Below are 17,207 nucleotides of genomic sequence, written 5' to 3' on the forward strand. Positions count from 1 at the left end.
ACGACGCAAAATGTACACTTCTGCAAATGTGAACAGTCTGAATGTAAAGCGCGCATTATCCGTCAGACCCAATAAGCTTGAAACGCCATCATAAATCATATCAGCGCACTTTAGTAACAGTTTAAAAGTTGCCAATATCTAATTTTCTACAGGTATAAAAAAACATACGGGTTGTGTATTTCATTTCACTTTATTTTACACAATGTTTTCAACTAAATTCAGACAACTGTCTAATAACTATATATATATATATTTATTTATGCAATAATCCCAATACAAAAATATTTCATCTATATTTATATATTGACAAATCTATAACTTTATACACTATCAATTCTCATTCAATTAATGATTTGTATTTAATATAATGTGATGTGTATCTATTCACAAAGGAATGTTGACCTGTACATATTTATAGATTAATTCGATTAACAACGATATAGTATTTTAATTTAGACTTTTAAATGTACATCACAAGTCAGGATATTTACAATCGTAGAACTCAAAAACCAATGAGACAGGCTAAAATATATTTAAAAAAAAACAACAACAGACATCTCACAGGTTATGGCAAATCGTCAAAAATTCCACAAAGTCTAATAATTTCCATTTAATAGACAATAATAAAACACAACGTAGCTATATTTTACATAGTCTTAAACCGAAATAAATAAATTATTCGCTAAACTGTTTCTTTATTGCTTATTGTCAACTGAATTTAAAATTCTACGATGACGTCAAAACGTCGCTGTCACTTACTCTAACCTATTCTAAGACGATTCGCGTGCAAAATTCCAGATTCGCAAAATGATAAAACATGCAAAGCGTCAGCTTCATTCTATTCGCATTACGTAATTCTGGAATCAATTATGAGATGTTTCTTTGTATTTTTTGTGTTATTTTAGACATTTTGCGCCGCTGATATTTTACGAACAAATCGCTAAAACAATGAGACCCTCTCCAGGAGTACTTTGCAATAAATTTATGGTTTAAAAAATGTTACAGAAGAAAATAAAGGTTAGAAAAATAGTAAAACAAGAAATAAAAGTTCTTAAAAATAATCGATAAAAGAATCGTTTCTGTTGATGATATTCATTCGATTGAAAAAAAAAAAAACATTTAAGGATTATAATCTAATGATCCAGGTCGCGTGCGTTCCTTGTGCCGGTAGAAATAGATGCTTAGGAAAGAATTTATGTTGGCAAAATTTTTCATGTATTTTTACAATAATATTCGACTGTCTTGTCAAAACCCCACTACGCTTTCTATTAAAAATATTCTTTCGTATGATATTTAAAATAGCGTATTTTTAGGTGACATTAATATTATCAATTCCGCATTACAATTAGGGTCCGAAATAAGTAAATACAGAAAATAAAGCATATTAATACATAATGCCTGAAACAATAAGAAACAAAATTGGAATTTCTATATTTACTTATTTTGCATTTTTTTTTGTTACTTTTTAGAAAATAATCGCGTGTATCATCTATACGAAAATACCCTAATACGGTTTGTTTAAAATCGATTTTAAGCAAAGATATACTCAATTTTCATTATGATCACTGTCGCGTCTATCCGTTTGCTTTAAATTAATTTAAAAATGCGGGCATAAAAAAATATAACCTCAAACAAAAGTAAATGTTTAAAGTTTCAAGACCCGCGTGACTAATGTCGGGTAGCGGGAGTCAGCCGGCGCTAGCAGTGGCGGTCCTCGCGCACGAGCTGCGCCGTGTCGGCGCCGGTGTCCGCCGCCGGGTCCAGCGCCCGCGCGCCGCGCGTCTCCGTCGACGACGGCGACAACACCGCCGATACCACTTTGTCTTTTATCTCCTCCGGTACTTCGTAGATGCCCGCTGAAAGATTAGTCATTAGCATTGATGTGACGATTCATGCAGAAGTAGGTATATAAGAATACATGCTGACCTCTCCACATAAACTAAATAAATTTTAAGGGAATGTATAAATGATAATATGGACTGTCTGTCTGAAATGATCACATTATTACACCTATATTAATGTTAACTATTGACTGAATACAATCAAGCTGATTAGTTCCCTCGACAGCACCCATTTACGAAACTTCGCGAGGTCCACTATAATAGAAGCCAGCACATAAAAGTACACATATGTGATATGCTCGACCACAACCGCACAGATCTTCCCTGGCGGCCGGGTGTATTGCCTGAGGAACCGTACGGCTACGTTGTCACGTCGGAGATTGTATTTATGCATGCAATATTACACACTTCAACAGCGCGTTCTAGGTTTGTTGGTTTATACCGTAAGTCGACCGTAGCGCCATCTATCCGTAGTTATGTGAATCGCTTGCACGGCGTGTATCGTCGTTGCGCATGTGGCGTGGTAGATGTCGCCACAGGCAAACAAAAAACAGTAAACTACTCACGTAAAGGCGGCTCGTCTCCCGCAGCCCTGGCGCGCGTCACAGCATCATACATGGGGTTGCTGAAGTCTCGGCCCTTGCGCCTCGTGTCCTCCAGCGTGTAGGCGGGCTCGGCCACGCCGCCGAACTCCACGTTGGAGCCCTGACGGAATGAGACGCTTTGCGAGGACGCCAAACTGCCCAGGCCGCCTTTGCCGCTGGTAAATTAAATATTATATTTATTAATTTGCGATCTGACAGTAATAACTTACATTTAATTAATAAAATAAGAAATAACAATGAACTACTTTATTTAAACGGTATGTACAATGTCAAAATGTTCCTGAGGGATTTTTATTTCATATAGATATCGGTATTGCCTCTAAATTAAGAAATCAAAAAGGGTCAAAATCAGTGTTTAACTACGAGGGCTGCTATTTATGTATCCGGAACTGGCCAATAATTCTAGAATATTTAAAAAGTAATTACAACATTTGAAAATAGAACTCTTCGGCTAGAAAATAAATATTTTTCATGTCCCTGTCATTTGTTTTTTTCAATTGGCGCCAATTTTGAAAATAGCTTGTCTTCATTGCCATGGATTTAACTCGTGAACATTTTCGCGCGATGATTTATTATGATTTTCGGCGTGAATTAACTCAAAAACAGTGCAACGAACAACTGATTTTAACTTTTGGAGATGAAGCACCATCGAAAACCACTGTGTATTATTGGTTTAAGGAATTTCAACGTGGACGGTCTATGCTCACGGATGAAATTAAGGAGGGTCGTCCTAAATCGGTAGTGGTACAACAAAATATTGATGCTGTGCGACAATTAGTAATGCAAGATCGTCATGTTACATACCGCGAGATAGAGGCGTCTCTGGGCATTAGTATGACGAGTATACACGCGATATTACACGAATATTTAATTGTTAAAAAAATTTGTTCGCGTTGGATTCCGCACAACTTGAGCGTAGATCAAAAACAGGCTCGTGTCGACTGGTGTAAGAAAATGATAAAAAAATACAACCGTGGCACGTCAAAAGCTGTTTATAATATCTACACAGGTGACGAAACCTGGATCTATGCTTATGACCCTGAAACTAAACAGCAGTCAACGGTGTGGGTCTTTCAAGATGAACCGAATCCAACAAAAGTTGTTCGTGCGAGAAGCACTTTAAAGCAAATGGTCGCTTGTTTTTTTGGTATCAACGGACATGTAGCTACAGTGCCACTAGAGAATAGTAGGACGGTTAATTCTGAATGGTACACCACCATTTGTTTGCCAGAAGTCTTTGAAAAAATACGAAAGAACAACCCACAACGCAGAATCATACTTCATCACGACAATGCTAGCTGCCACAAGTCGGTTGAAACAAATAATTTTTTGGAGGGTCAAAAGATTGAATTGACGGGTCATCCGCCGTACAGCCCCGACCTGGCACCCAATGATTTTTATTTATTTCCAAACATTAAAAATAAATTACGTGGTCAACGTTTTTCGAGCCGCGAAGAGGCCGTTGATGCGTTCAAAACACACGTTTTGGACATACCTCAATCAGAATGGAAAAAGTGCTTTGAAAATTGGTTTCATCGTATGCAGAAGTGCATAGATCATCGCGGAGAATACTTCGAGAAACAATAAAACCATATGTAATAATATATGTTTGTTTAATTTTGTTATTCCGGATACATAAATAGCAACCCTCGTATAAGGAAACAATCGGTTGCACGTGGCTCCGCTTGTGCGGAACTATGTAAAAACGAAAAAATGTAAACTCACAACGGTCGCTTCCTCACGAAGAACCATCCAGCCGCGCCGACCAAGACGAGCACGAGTATGAGCAGCACCGGCACCAGCACCGCGGCGGTGGCGCCGGCGCGCGCGCCGGTGGCGGCGGCGGCGGCGGCGCACAGCGGCGGCTGCAGCGGCGCGCGGCACGAACACGTCACGCCGTCCGCCGTCTCCACGCAGCGCCCGCCGTTCTCGCACGGGCACACGCGGGGCAAGGCGCGGGGAGCTTCCACCGCTGGTGTAACAACAATATTTATTAATAAAATGTTTTTGGAGTGGACTATTCCTTCCGGGCTGGGTGAAGCTCTGAATACTTTGTCCCTAATCGTGTGCCGGTTAGTATGATGTCATAGAAATCGTCGGAAATTGAGCGTAAAACGAAAAACTTAATTAAATTTCTTCGTGATTTGTGTTTTGAAATTAAATCTACTGCGACTCTTTGTTAGGTTTAACAAACGAAGGCGATTCATAAAACTTCGTCAGCTAAATAAATATAAATAGGAGATGATACAATCTCGATAATTCAACCTCTCTATAATTCACAGTTATTACATACGAGTTCCCTAAAAAAATCTGTTTAAATTTCGATCTAAATCAATACATTTTTAAACACTTTGAAATTTTAACGAAAAAAATCATTGTTTTGTAAGTTACATAACGACGCGTTAACTTGAACTCATCGGCGTCAAACATTCGACTACAGAGAGAAAGAGACAAAACTAAAAGACGTGAAGTACATTTCGAGAAAAGTTCAAAGCGAAATCTACAAAACGAAAGTAATGAAAAACATTTCAGGCACTCTTTCTCTTTTGATCTTAGCCAAAAGGCCGAGAAGCGATAAACCAGTTGGCTCGCTCAAAAGGGGTCGTTCTTTGTGAAAAAATCTCTATAGCGCGTTTTAGAATTACATGTGGCGCCACTAGATGGCGCCACATGTAATTCTAAGCCGCAAGTTAATAAGTAGTATGGCAAATAGTATGGTAAATTCGAATCAGTAATGGAACAACTTAGCAATAGGACAAGATTCCTTTAAGGCTATTATAATTCACAAAAACAAAATATTTAAATATTATTTTTACAATGAACATGTAACGTTTTTATTAAACTATCTAAATATAAATATTAATGGAATTTAACTACTAAAATTTAAGTTAGTATAATTTTTGATACAAGATTTTATTGTCGCCAGAGATCTGCACATCGGTTGACATTTTAAGATCACTAGTGTGTATGCGACACGGGTATGCGATTACTTGTTACAAAATATCGGTACCTAGGTAGTCGTCAAAGTCATGTCAGATGCCTTTAGGCGACTTAGATCGGATAATATTTAGTAGGAGTAGAAAAACATGTGTCTGTGCCAGTAGATGTTGCTCATAATTAGCCGATGTGCGATATAACACAAGATTACCGGCGTCGCAAGCCCTGTCGGCGCCGGCGCGCTTGGGCGGCGGCTGCTGGTCCGGACACGCGCAGCGGCGGCCGCCGGGCACGCCCAGGCACACGTGTGAGCACGCGGCGCGTGCGCACGCTGCGCGCGACACCGCGCTCGTGTTGTAGCGCCGCGGGTGGTACACTGCCAGATACACAATCCATATATTTTTACTACAATCGACCAACATGCAAAACGACATAAAAAAATTAAAATCTAGAACAAAGCAGAAAATACATGAGCACACATTTTGGGCATTATTCAAGTTGCGCGGGCATTTTCGATAGTGTCCAATTAAACACTCGTTTCATAACAGTATATATTTTGTAGAAGTACTTTTATAACATTTTTAGTTTATTTAAGTATTTTTGGTTTATACATTTATTTCTATGTGCAATATTAAAAAATAATACAAACAATTATATAGACTTTGCTAAAACGTGTACGTTTTTTAAAACGTAACGTTAAATAGAATAATTCTAAAATAAATAACAATAGACTGCAAATGAACCTGCATAATCAAAATTACTGAATTTATTTATATAATAAACCACGCAGTACATAAGACATTTTTTTCTTTATTGTTTAAACTAGATATTGCCTTTAGCTCCGTCCACGACAAAAGTAACCTCTGTCACTTTCTCGCTCTAACGACCTCCAAACAAATAAATCCTCAAGTTGTAAGAAAGACAAACTGACACTCTTTCACATTTAAAAAATGAAAATATAAGTATGAATTTGCATCACTTCTATACAATTAATAGTTCAATCCAAACTCACCTTTCACAGCCGAGGGGTTGACTAGATCCTTCGAAATCACGAAGGGCACTCCTCGTCCAAACTTGTCCTGTCTCACCAGCTCGCCCGTGTCCCTCGTCACCCAGTACAGCGACGACTCGAACACATCCAACGAGATCGGGTGCTTCAACGTGTCTCCGCGGAGAATTATCCTTCGATTCGACCCGTCATGTCTTATCGTTTCTATCGTGTTCAGTTTAGTATCAACCCAGTATATAGTATGGTCCATAGCTTGATCTATCGCTAGACCGGTCGGGTGACGAATATTCTCCGTGACGATCGGTCGCCGTTTGCTTCCATCCATCCAAGATATTTCGATCTTCGGCGCGGAGCCAGAGTCTGACCAGAACATTTTGCCCATTTGAGGATCTAAAGACAAAGATGTTGGGCTCTCAATGCCAGCTGAGACGATTGCTCGTCTGTACCTTCCATCGGTTCTGGCGACCATGACTCTTCCTCTAGGTTTCGACCCTGTTCTATCAGCTTCGGTCCAGTATAAGTTATCGCCCACGTAGTCCACGGCTAAGGCTGTGGGTTTGGAGTTGCCTTTCATGTTCAAGTCTTGCGCGAAGCCACTCTTGACCTGGCCTTCCATAGCGTTGACCATGTACGACCGCTTGATGGTCTTATCGTAGCTGTCCGCCCAGAAGACCATTTCGTGAATAGGATCGTAGTCGAGCGCCTCTATTCTCTTCTCTGAGGAAATAACTTCGAATTCTTCGTTCTTGTCCTGGACGAATGCCCTGATCTCAGGTCCGTTCGCGAATATAAGGACGACATCGTCTTCTATCGCTTTGCACACGCCTGATAGACTGTCTGCCAACCTGGAATAGACAGTTTAGTTATTGTAAGTAATAAAGTATTGCGTATTTATAAACAAATAGTCGGAAATTCTCTTCTTCATAGTCGTATTCCTCATGCCTGAGGGTCGTGGTTATTACAGGGATTAAACACACACAACAACTTTCTTGGCATTATTTATGGAGTGATTTGCCATTGCCTTCTCCATTTCACACACAAGTTAATAACAATCAACCAGTGTACAGGTTACCTCACGATGTTTTCCTTCACCGAAGCAAGTGGTGGATGATGAAAACTACTATACATGAGTCAGATTGGTATACAAACTCATATGGCACGAGTAGGATTCGAACCTGGGACCTTCGAACCATTACACCACCACCACTTCTTCGGAAGTTATAGCAGTATATAAATAAGGTTGTTTTTTTACAAATATATCATCGTTGATGCAAGCTCATTTAGGGAGATGTTATTGTCTTCAACGCGTGACAAAATAATACTCCAGAGGTGGACCTTGATACAAAGGTCGTCTGAGTCGTCTCACCCATATATTTCAGCAGCCAAACAGCTGTTTGTTAACCCGTGGCGCATCCTAGTACTGCCAAAGTCTATCAAAGAAAATACTAATAAACGAAGATTCAATTAGGCAATGGGATACAACCTGTCTCTATTTCAGTGACTCAATTCCATTAATAAGCCCACTATCTAGCTACTTTTTGTCTTTGTCTACCCAATAATAAAGACGTGAAACGGAATCTGTACATTGTTAAAAATAGAAGAAAATTACCTAAATCCATCCCTACAGCTGCAAGCGAAGCTGCCGTTGACATTGGAACAGATCTGCGAACAGTGGTGCGTGCCCTGGGCGCACTCGTCCACGTCCACGCACTTCTTCTTGTCCTGCGGCGATATGATCCACCCCTGGAAGCAGGTGCAGATGTAGCCGCCGCCCGATGAGGTCAGGTTCGTGCAAAAGTGCTCGCAGCCACCTGGGTAATGAATAGGATCTTAATAAATTCGGTACCTCAAGCAATCTTTTGGAAACGTCGCGTTCATTTGTATAAAAGTGACAAATTACAAGAAGTTTATTGACGACCTCGGTGGCGCAGTGGTAAAACGCTTGCCTCTGAACCGAGAGGTCCCGGGTTCGATCCCCGGTCGGGTCATGATGGAAAATAATCTTTTTCTGATTGGCCCGAATCTTGGATGTTTATCTATATATGTATATGTTATAAAATATAGTATCGTTAATAACAAACCAATACATTAACGTTGCCATGAAATTTTATGCTTGTGTTTAATCCTAAGCGACCCTCAGTCACGACGAATAAGATTATAGAGAAGATTATAAGAAAAGAGAGAGTTACAAACTTTTTTGTGTGAAAATTCTTCACACGTGAAAATAATTCATGGCTCAAAATTATATAAACACTATAATGACACTTCATTTTCATCTCGCGTAAATACCAGCCCGGTTTCTTCGTCGTCAATCGTCGCGAGCGCCCAAGGTCAGATTTTCTACTGCATGCCCTTTTTTTGCACTATGATTTAATTAACACGATACATAGCTAAACCGAAATCTTCTAGACTGTGACTAGGTACATTGTGTAATGAAAAGGTGTACTAAATTCCTTTATCTGGTTTAGAATAATTTGCAAAGAGGTTTTCGCTAATAAACAAAATAAATTGGTAAAAATGGCGCTAGTGTGCAGTTACGTATCACCTTAAAGCCCATCGTGGCGCACTGGAAGTTAACAATAATGTACACGTGCAGTCTGTGGGTAAACTATACGCAAAAGGCTTTCAGCGCTCTCCGAGTACAATATAACAACTCTTTTAGGGTGTTGTTAGGGCTTCCTAGGTTCTGTAGTGCGTCGACCATGTTCGCGCAAGCTCGCACGTGTGATTTTTATGCGGTGTTTCGTGGACGAGGGGCGTCGACGATGCGCAGAGTACGGGAAAGAACTATCAGTATCCTAAATGTTGTTCGAGAAAAGCCAGACTGCCGTATATCTGGAGACACTGGGTACACATGCATGTTTCTGTGCCTGGGAGCCCAAATGGTCTAGACGGTCATTACATGAATAAAATTTTGTTATGCGCATAAATTACTAGCATAGTTCTTAAGTTACAAATGTTTACTAACACTATGGATGTAAATCTGAAAGACATTTTATTATATAATTATTATAATTAGCCCACCTTTGTCCATGTGGTCGCAGGCGTGCGTGTGGTGGCAGCCGAGTTCGTCGCTGGCGTCGCCGCAGTCGTCCGCGAAGTCGCACAGCTGCGAGCGGTCGACGCAGCGCTTGTTGGCGCACTGGAACTGGCTGTAGGGGTCGCAGGGCCGCGCGCGCGTCGCGCACAGCGTCATGTTGTTCTCGTCAGACCCGTCGCCGCAGTTGTCTATGCCGTCGCACACTTGATATCTGAATATTATAATCGTTTATTTATCTACTGGCGATTATATACCTACGGGAATTAATTGTGTATATAACAGTGAAAATTGAACCAAAAACACACTCTTACGAGTTCAAAATGTAAACAATTTTCACAGTTCACAGTACTTTTGTTGAATTTTGACCACCTCGGTGGCACAGTGTTAAAGTGTTTGCCTCTGAACCGTGAGGTCCTGGGTTCAATCCTAGCTAGCTCAATCTGTGTGATTTGTCCGTATATATATATTTCACTTTGTTGAAAATACATCAAATATTAGTTCAAACCTCTACATTATAAAGTAAAACATTTAAGTTATACTTCCTCGGGGTTTCACTCCCGTGAGAATTTTGATGTAATAAGTATATTCTACCCGTGTACAAAATTTCATAAGAATCCGTCCAGTAGATTTTGCTTGACAAAATAACAAACTTTTATATATATATGATATAATAATATAAACACACATGATTATTTACACATTGTTTGCATTATAAATACTTGTAAGAAAAAACGAACTGTACTTTCACTCTATAATATTAGTCGTGATTTCTCACCTCGGCACACATCGATGGTTGTCACAATGGAACCGTCTTAATGTGTCGCAATTAAAGTTTGTGCAGATGGAGGCCGCCTCGTCAGAACCGTCGCCGCAGTCGTCCGTTCCGTCACACAGGTCAGACTGCGACACGCACAGGTTGTTGCCGCATTGGAATCTGTGAAAAATAAATGTGATATGTAGAATCATCCAATTTACACATGTCGATAATGAGAACATGCGTTGGCACCAAGTTAAAAATTACAATATATTCTTGATCTAAAGGCGAGGAGCACTCCTTTAAGGAGTACCTACAATTCAATTCGAGTCAATTCGAGTACCTACTACTCAAATCAGTGCTGGTAATACGAGTGAAAAATAAGTATGTTTTTGTTACTTTTTAAATCCTATTACAAAATTACTTTTTATGAATTATATCTTTCTAATACAATAATACATTAAATTGGGAGACTTGAAAAGACGAAAATAATTTAACAATTTTCTTACGAAATCGGACCAGACAAATAAAATAACTCTAATTTCGATGAAGATGAAACAAATCACTACAGTTTAGGCCTTGTCTTTAACTTATTAAATGTGGAAAGTTCTCTCACCTGCTCTCAGGGCAGTATTTCCCTCCAGGGAACCTCGGTGGACATCCGATCTCGTCCGACAGGTCCCGACAGTCTCTGTCCCCGTCGCACCTGAAGTAAGCCGCGATACAATGTCCCGATTTACACTGGAATGTCCCGTTCTTGCACTTGAAGCCGCCACAATCCATCTCGTCCGAGTTATCGCCACAATCGTCTTCGTGATCGCAGCGCCATCTAGACGAAATACACTTTCCATTGCCGCATTTGAACTCAGATTCGGAACATTCCCTGTAATTGTGCTGGCATGTTGCTTCGGCCTCATCGCTGCCGTCGCCGCAGTCGTCGGTGAAGTCGCACAACCATTGCTTTGGTATACAGCGTTTATTCTCGCAGGTGAAGTCAGTTTCGCTGTTGCAAGACGGACAATTCTCCGGCAATTCATCAGATCCGTCTCTGCAATCGTCTTTCCCATCACAGAACAGCCATTTTGGAATACATCTGTAGTTGGATTGACCTGGACACCTTCTCCATCCAGTTGTGCAATTTCTTTGTCTGCACATGTACGCTGGTTCGTCGGAATCGTCACCACAGTCGTTATCGAAGTCACACATCCACAATTTCGGTATGCAACGGCCATTCTTGCATGAGAATTCAGTGTCAGTGTTGCAAGGTCTGTTGTGACACATGATTGGGTCTTCGTCGCTATTATCTTTGCAGTCTGTATCACCATCGCATTTCCAACTGTCCAAAATACAGCGTCCTGACGATTTGCACTTGAATTCCAGTAAAGGACATTCGTGTGAACACTGGGCTTCATCACTGCCATCTCCACAATCATCAGTTCCGTCACAAATGGTCGCGGCTGGTGTGCAATTGGTGTTTTTACACTGGAACGACCCAGCGCGGCAATGCCTAACTGGGCACGTGTCTGGTTCATCAGATCCGTCCATACAATCCTTCTCGCCATCGCACTTCCAGAACCAAGGAATACACTTCTCATCACGCCCGTTACATCTGTGTTGGCCATCGGTACAATTCGCTATACAAGTCTTCTGGTCCCTCGCTAAGTAGAATTGATTAGGACATGCGCATTTGTATGTCGTTGCACCTTCTTCTCCGTAACCTTCGATGTTTAAGTAGCTGGATTCATGAGGAGGCGCTATTAGACATAGATGGGAACATCCTCCATTGTTATCACCACAAGGATTCGTATACGGCAGTTGCCTCAACGGATGAACTACATGGATATCATAAGGCCTATGTGTAGTATTCCTCAGAACTGCTAGATTCTCTCCAGAATGCTTGTTAGCCTTGCTTATCGCCTTCAAATTCCAGTCGGTCCAGTAAATTTCATCGTCGAAAAGACTAAGAGCGAATACGTGAGGCACTTTAGTTCCAGACAAAACAACATGCCTGTGACGTCCTTCTAAATCAGCTGATCCAATATAATCCAAATGAGCATCAGCCCAATAAATCCTGTCAGTGAAATAATCTATGGTCAAAGCGTTCGGCCATGCAATGTCTTGTTCCCAGTTTAGTATAACAGTGAAGTTTGAACCATCCATTCCCATTTTGCCAATGTACGCCTGCAAATGCCAGGATGTGAAGTACAAATAACCAGTGCCAGGGTGGACTACTATGGCTCTAGGATCTGCTACTCCTGTCTTAAGAGTCTTACGTCTTGTGCCGTCTAATTCCGAAACGTCTAAGTTCTTCGAATGTCTATCAAGCCAATATAGTTTCCTTCCAATCCAGTCTATAGCAATGCCTTCTAAAGCATGTGAATCGTGACGAATAACTACTTCTTTAGTCGGATTTGGTTCAGTGTAATCCGATCTGTAAATAGTCTTGGCAGAAACATCAGCGAAGTACATCTTGTGCTCTTTAAAATCAAAATCTATAGCCACAACATTCATGAGGTCTTGGTGGACTAAATTGTAGATGGATGCGTCAGTCGACATGTTTCTGACATAATATTTGTTGGTAAAGATGACCCATGCTGACGTATTATCTTTTCGTTTACATGTGTGTTCGTCTGCTTCTCTCTCGTAGTACTGATCATTACATTTGCAGTAATAAGATCCTGGGGTATTTGAGCATAATTGGGAACAAACTCCTGGTGTTTCAACGCATTCGTCGACGTCGGCGCAAGCTTTTCCGTCAGGTAATAATTTGTATCCTTGATTACAATCGCAGTAGTATCCAGTGAGAGTGTCGACGCATTTGTGTCCGCATTGATTGATTTCAAGTTTGGCGCATTCGTCAACGTGACAATGCGCTGGTTCATCAGACTCATCAGTACAATCAGCCACTTTGTTACAAACGAGGCGGTTATCGATACATTGATCGTTATTACATTTGAATTGTCCGTTCGGACACGTCTTGTTCTGTTTCGTACAGCCGACTTCATCGGAATGGTCACCGCAATCGTCTTCTCCATCGCATCGGAAGTGATTTCTGATGCATTTGAAGTTCTGACAGGTAAATTCTTGGTCTGAACATTGCTTATATTCTTTGTTGCAGCGTTTGCCTTCGTCTGAACCATCTCCACAGTCATTGTCATGATCGCATACCCATCCTTCGTTGATGCATCGTCCATTGTTGCACTGAAACTGGTCGTCGGCACAAGGTGCAGGCGCGGCGCAGTGATGTATAGTGGAATTTTCATCAGCTCCATCAATACAATCTGGATCTCCATCACAGAGCCATTTTCTTGGAATACACTGCGCACGACCCCAGAATTTATTCTCCTCACATGTATATTCGGTTTCAGCGTCACATTTCCTTTCATTACATTGATGACGGTCGTCTTCGTCACTAAGATCTAAGCAGTCGTTATCTCCATCACAAATGTAGATTCTTGGAATACAATTGCCGTTGTCGCAAGTGAAGAGATCTCCGAAGCAAGTGCGACCTTCTGAGCGGCAATATTCTGGTGGTTCGTCAGCGCCGTCGCCGCAATCATCATCGCCGTCGCAATACCAAGTGGCAGGGATACATCGGTGGTTCGGACAGCGGAAGCTGTTTTGAGGGCACGTACGTTGCGCGCAATGTAGCGGGTCTTCATCTGAATTATCGCCGCAATCGTTGTCTCCATCGCAAAGCCAGTATGGTTCTACGCAGATATTTGTCTTTTCACATTTCAAATGGTTAGTTGGGCATGTGGTGTTTCGCGGGCATCTTTCATGAGTTTCATCTGATGTAACATTGTCTTTACAGTCATTTATTCCGTTGCAGACTTGCGACATGGGAATACATCTTGAATTCTGACATGTGAACTCTCCTTCAGCACACGGTGGATAAATGCAGCCTTCTTCATCGGAACCATCTTTGCAATCATTCTCGTGATCACATTTCCATGATTTAAAGATACAACGTCCATTGTTGCATCGGAATTCGTTTGGTGAACATGAATGGTACGCGCAATAGTTACGATCTTCATCAGAATTGTCTCCACAATCGTCATCACCATCACAGGACCACATCCTACTAATACATTTTCCATTTGCACAGAAGAATTTAGAAGGATCGCAAGTTATATTCTTAGCTACACACATTCTTCCTTCATTGACCAATTTGGTGTTTTCATCACATCTACATTCAGCGGTGTTATTTGGCGCTGGATGACAGCTTTGGGCGCAGCCGCCATTGCTAATACTACACGCATTGGCTTGACATAATTGACGTTTCTTGCTGTATACATGGATATCCCGTGGAGAGTCCTCTAAACGCTTTACCATTTCGATCATATTAGAACCTGTGTGTTTTTCGGCCCGATATACTCCGCGCAGTTGCAAATCTGTCCAGTAAATGTAGTTTCTATATACGGTAATAGCGAAAGGATAAATTGTGGCAGAAATGAGGACTTCTCGATTGGAACCGTCAAGTCTTGAGCGTTCAATCTTTTCACGGACCGCATCACTCCAATATAGCATGTTTTCATCAAAATCTATTGTCAGACCACTCGGTTGGGATAGATCTTTATCTATAACAGCCTTCTTTAGCGACCCAGCCATGGTAGTTCTGTAAATCTTTCCTGAAGTTCCGAATCTACCCCAATCTGTGTAGTACAATGTTCCATTGCAAGGATCTACAACTATAGCTCTTGGTCGTTCTACTCTAGCGATCATTACTAATTCACTGCCATCCAAATTCATAGCAAAGATGGAGTTATTTGAACTATCCGTCCAGTATATCTTCTTTTGAGTCCAATCGTATGAAATGCCTTCAGGGTTAATGCCTTTGTTGATGATATTTTGAATGGCGGTAGGATCAGGGTTATTTGCGTTCATCCAAGCTATTCTAGCCCATGGTCTTATTTGAGTAAAGAATAATTTGTTATCGGCATAATCAAATTCTACACCTACTACATTAGTCAGGTTTCCAATAGGTTTAAAAGGTACACCTGTTGATTTGGGATCTAAATTAATACCGCGGATTTCCGTCCTAGTAGTAAAGACCAAATATTCATCAACTGTAGTACATTTCTTTATGTTGTTCGGATCTACTTGGCCTGTCGCGCAATCGCATTTATAAGTAACTCCTTTGTTAGATTCTGGCGGATAACTAAAGCATAATTGTTCACAACCGCCGTTGCCGAACTTTCTGCAAGGATTATTCTCATCAGTAGGTTGATTGTTGCCATCGAATATTACTATATCTCTCAATTTAGGTAGATTTGTTCTTAACTTCTCTGGCATTGTTGTATTTCCAGGTAATTTAGATGCTTTGTAAATAGTTTGTAAGTTCCTATCGACCCAGTATACGTTTCCTGTGTGAACAGCAATTCCCATTGGGTTCGGGAGATTTGATCTGATCAGCTGTCGATTTCCACCATTATATGATATTTTCTGTATTTGATCTAACTTGGAATCCACCCAATAAACATCATGGGTCAACATATCAATGGTCAAATCTCTGGGATTGGAAATTCCTGAGCTAACGACTGTCTGCCAACTGGAACCATCAAGGTAAGCTTTACCAATGCGAGGGTATTGACCATAATCGATCCAATACAGCAATCTCTTCAAAGGATTCACAGCTAATTCTCTAGGAGCATCCATTGTAGTTTTAACCAACACTTTTCTATGGGAACCATCAAGCCAGCACATTTCTACGTAATTTTCGTGAGGAAAGACATTGGTGAAATATAGATTACCAGCGACCCAATCAATAGCTAGACCTCTAATGCCATTACTGCCAATACCATCTCGAATTACATGTTCTAATTCGGTGCCGTTCGGGCGAATACGGAAGATTCCGTTCCATTGTCCTCTGTTAAATTCGACCCAGTAAATATAGTTCTCAGCAAAATGTACATCGACGTGCAGAATGTGATGCCCTTGGCCGGTAACTGGAACCATAGCTTCAGCTGTGGAATCTAAACTGTATCCTCTAATAAGGTCCAATTGGGATACTACAGCGAATGTCTTGTAAGGAACGCAATTAACTTCATTTTCTTTTCTGTAACCGACTGAGCAGGCACAGACTCTCGATCTACCCTCACCTGGAATACAGATCTGTTCACATCCGCCATTCGCTGTGGCACACGGATGGTGTATCATCTTCCTCTTTTGGAACACAGTTAATGATTTCAAATCACTTTCATTGTCCAATATTGTCTTAATATTATCACCGTTAGGCAAATCTGCTTTAATAATCTTTTCGTGTTGTGGATCTAGTACGTATAATCTTGAATCTAGTACTGCAATGACTTTAGGATATGATATGGCATTAGCTTCAGTAAGAATGGTCTTTCTGTCGAGTCCGTCTGAATTGACACTATTGATGCTAGGAGGGTATTGGGTGCTGAAATAAACGATTTTGAGCTCTATGTCTATAGCAATAGCTTCTGGTCTTTCTATGCTGTCGACTAGAATGACAGGGTTGGAGCCGTCCATGTTGGCTTTTCCGATTTTGGCCGGAACTCCGTAGCCTCCCTCGTCGGTCCAGTAGATTTTTCTAGAATGATAAATAATTAAATTATTATTTTTAAAAAAGTATTAAGGAAATTACCAAATAAGAAGATAGATGAAAACTGAAAGGAAGAACAACAACAAACAACATAATTTGACGTTGAATAAATCAATGCAGCTGAAGTATAAAATGGAACATAATACCTCAAGTTATTGATCGCAATAACTTGACTTTAATAATTAAGAAAAATGATGCAATAAATTATCTTGCATACTTATAACATTGCTTTAATGTGAATACTGCTATAATAACGTTATAACGTATTAAATAAATAAAAAACACTTACCCTTCAGTGGGATCTAACGCGATGCCTCTGGGTTTAGCTACAGAGTCCTTCTTTCCGTTGTTAGCAAGAACTACGGAACGGTACCTCACCTGAATACAAAAATAACAATTGAATAAACAAAAAATAGAAAAGCCTAAATTTTAATACGTGAATAAATAAGTAGA

The 17,207-nt window shown here is 40.6% G+C and overlaps 1 protein-coding gene across 4 annotated transcripts in view; it reads right to left on the reverse strand.

Annotated features, from left to right (window-relative positions):
- Positions 1-171: 171 nt before the first annotated feature.
- The window catches only part of mgl (Megalin), a 266,890-nt gene continuing 249,854 nt past the window's right edge, over positions 172-17,207 (reverse strand). For all 4 annotated transcript variants that reach the window (XM_053750826.1, XM_053750825.1, XM_053750824.1 and 1 more), the window contains 10 exons: positions 17,044-17,132; positions 10,803-16,742; positions 10,208-10,366; positions 9,417-9,643; positions 8,002-8,203; positions 6,396-7,237; positions 5,595-5,759; positions 4,172-4,418; positions 2,408-2,601; positions 172-1,856 (listed from right to left, as the gene is read on the reverse strand). In XM_053750826.1, the coding sequence (XP_053606801.1) occupies positions 1,699-1,856; positions 2,408-2,601; positions 4,172-4,418; positions 5,595-5,759; positions 6,396-7,237; positions 8,002-8,203; positions 9,417-9,643; positions 10,208-10,366; positions 10,803-16,742; positions 17,044-17,132 (8,223 nt within the window). In that variant the 3' untranslated portion in view covers positions 172-1,698. The remainder of the gene's footprint in view (positions 1,857-2,407; positions 2,602-4,171; positions 4,419-5,594; positions 5,760-6,395; positions 7,238-8,001; positions 8,204-9,416; positions 9,644-10,207; positions 10,367-10,802; positions 16,743-17,043; positions 17,133-17,207) is intronic.

This window comes from Plodia interpunctella, chromosome 10, assembly GCF_027563975.2.
Source record: "Plodia interpunctella isolate USDA-ARS_2022_Savannah chromosome 10, ilPloInte3.2, whole genome shotgun sequence".
In the NCBI taxonomy this organism is placed as follows: domain Eukaryota; kingdom Metazoa; phylum Arthropoda; class Insecta; order Lepidoptera; family Pyralidae; genus Plodia; species Plodia interpunctella.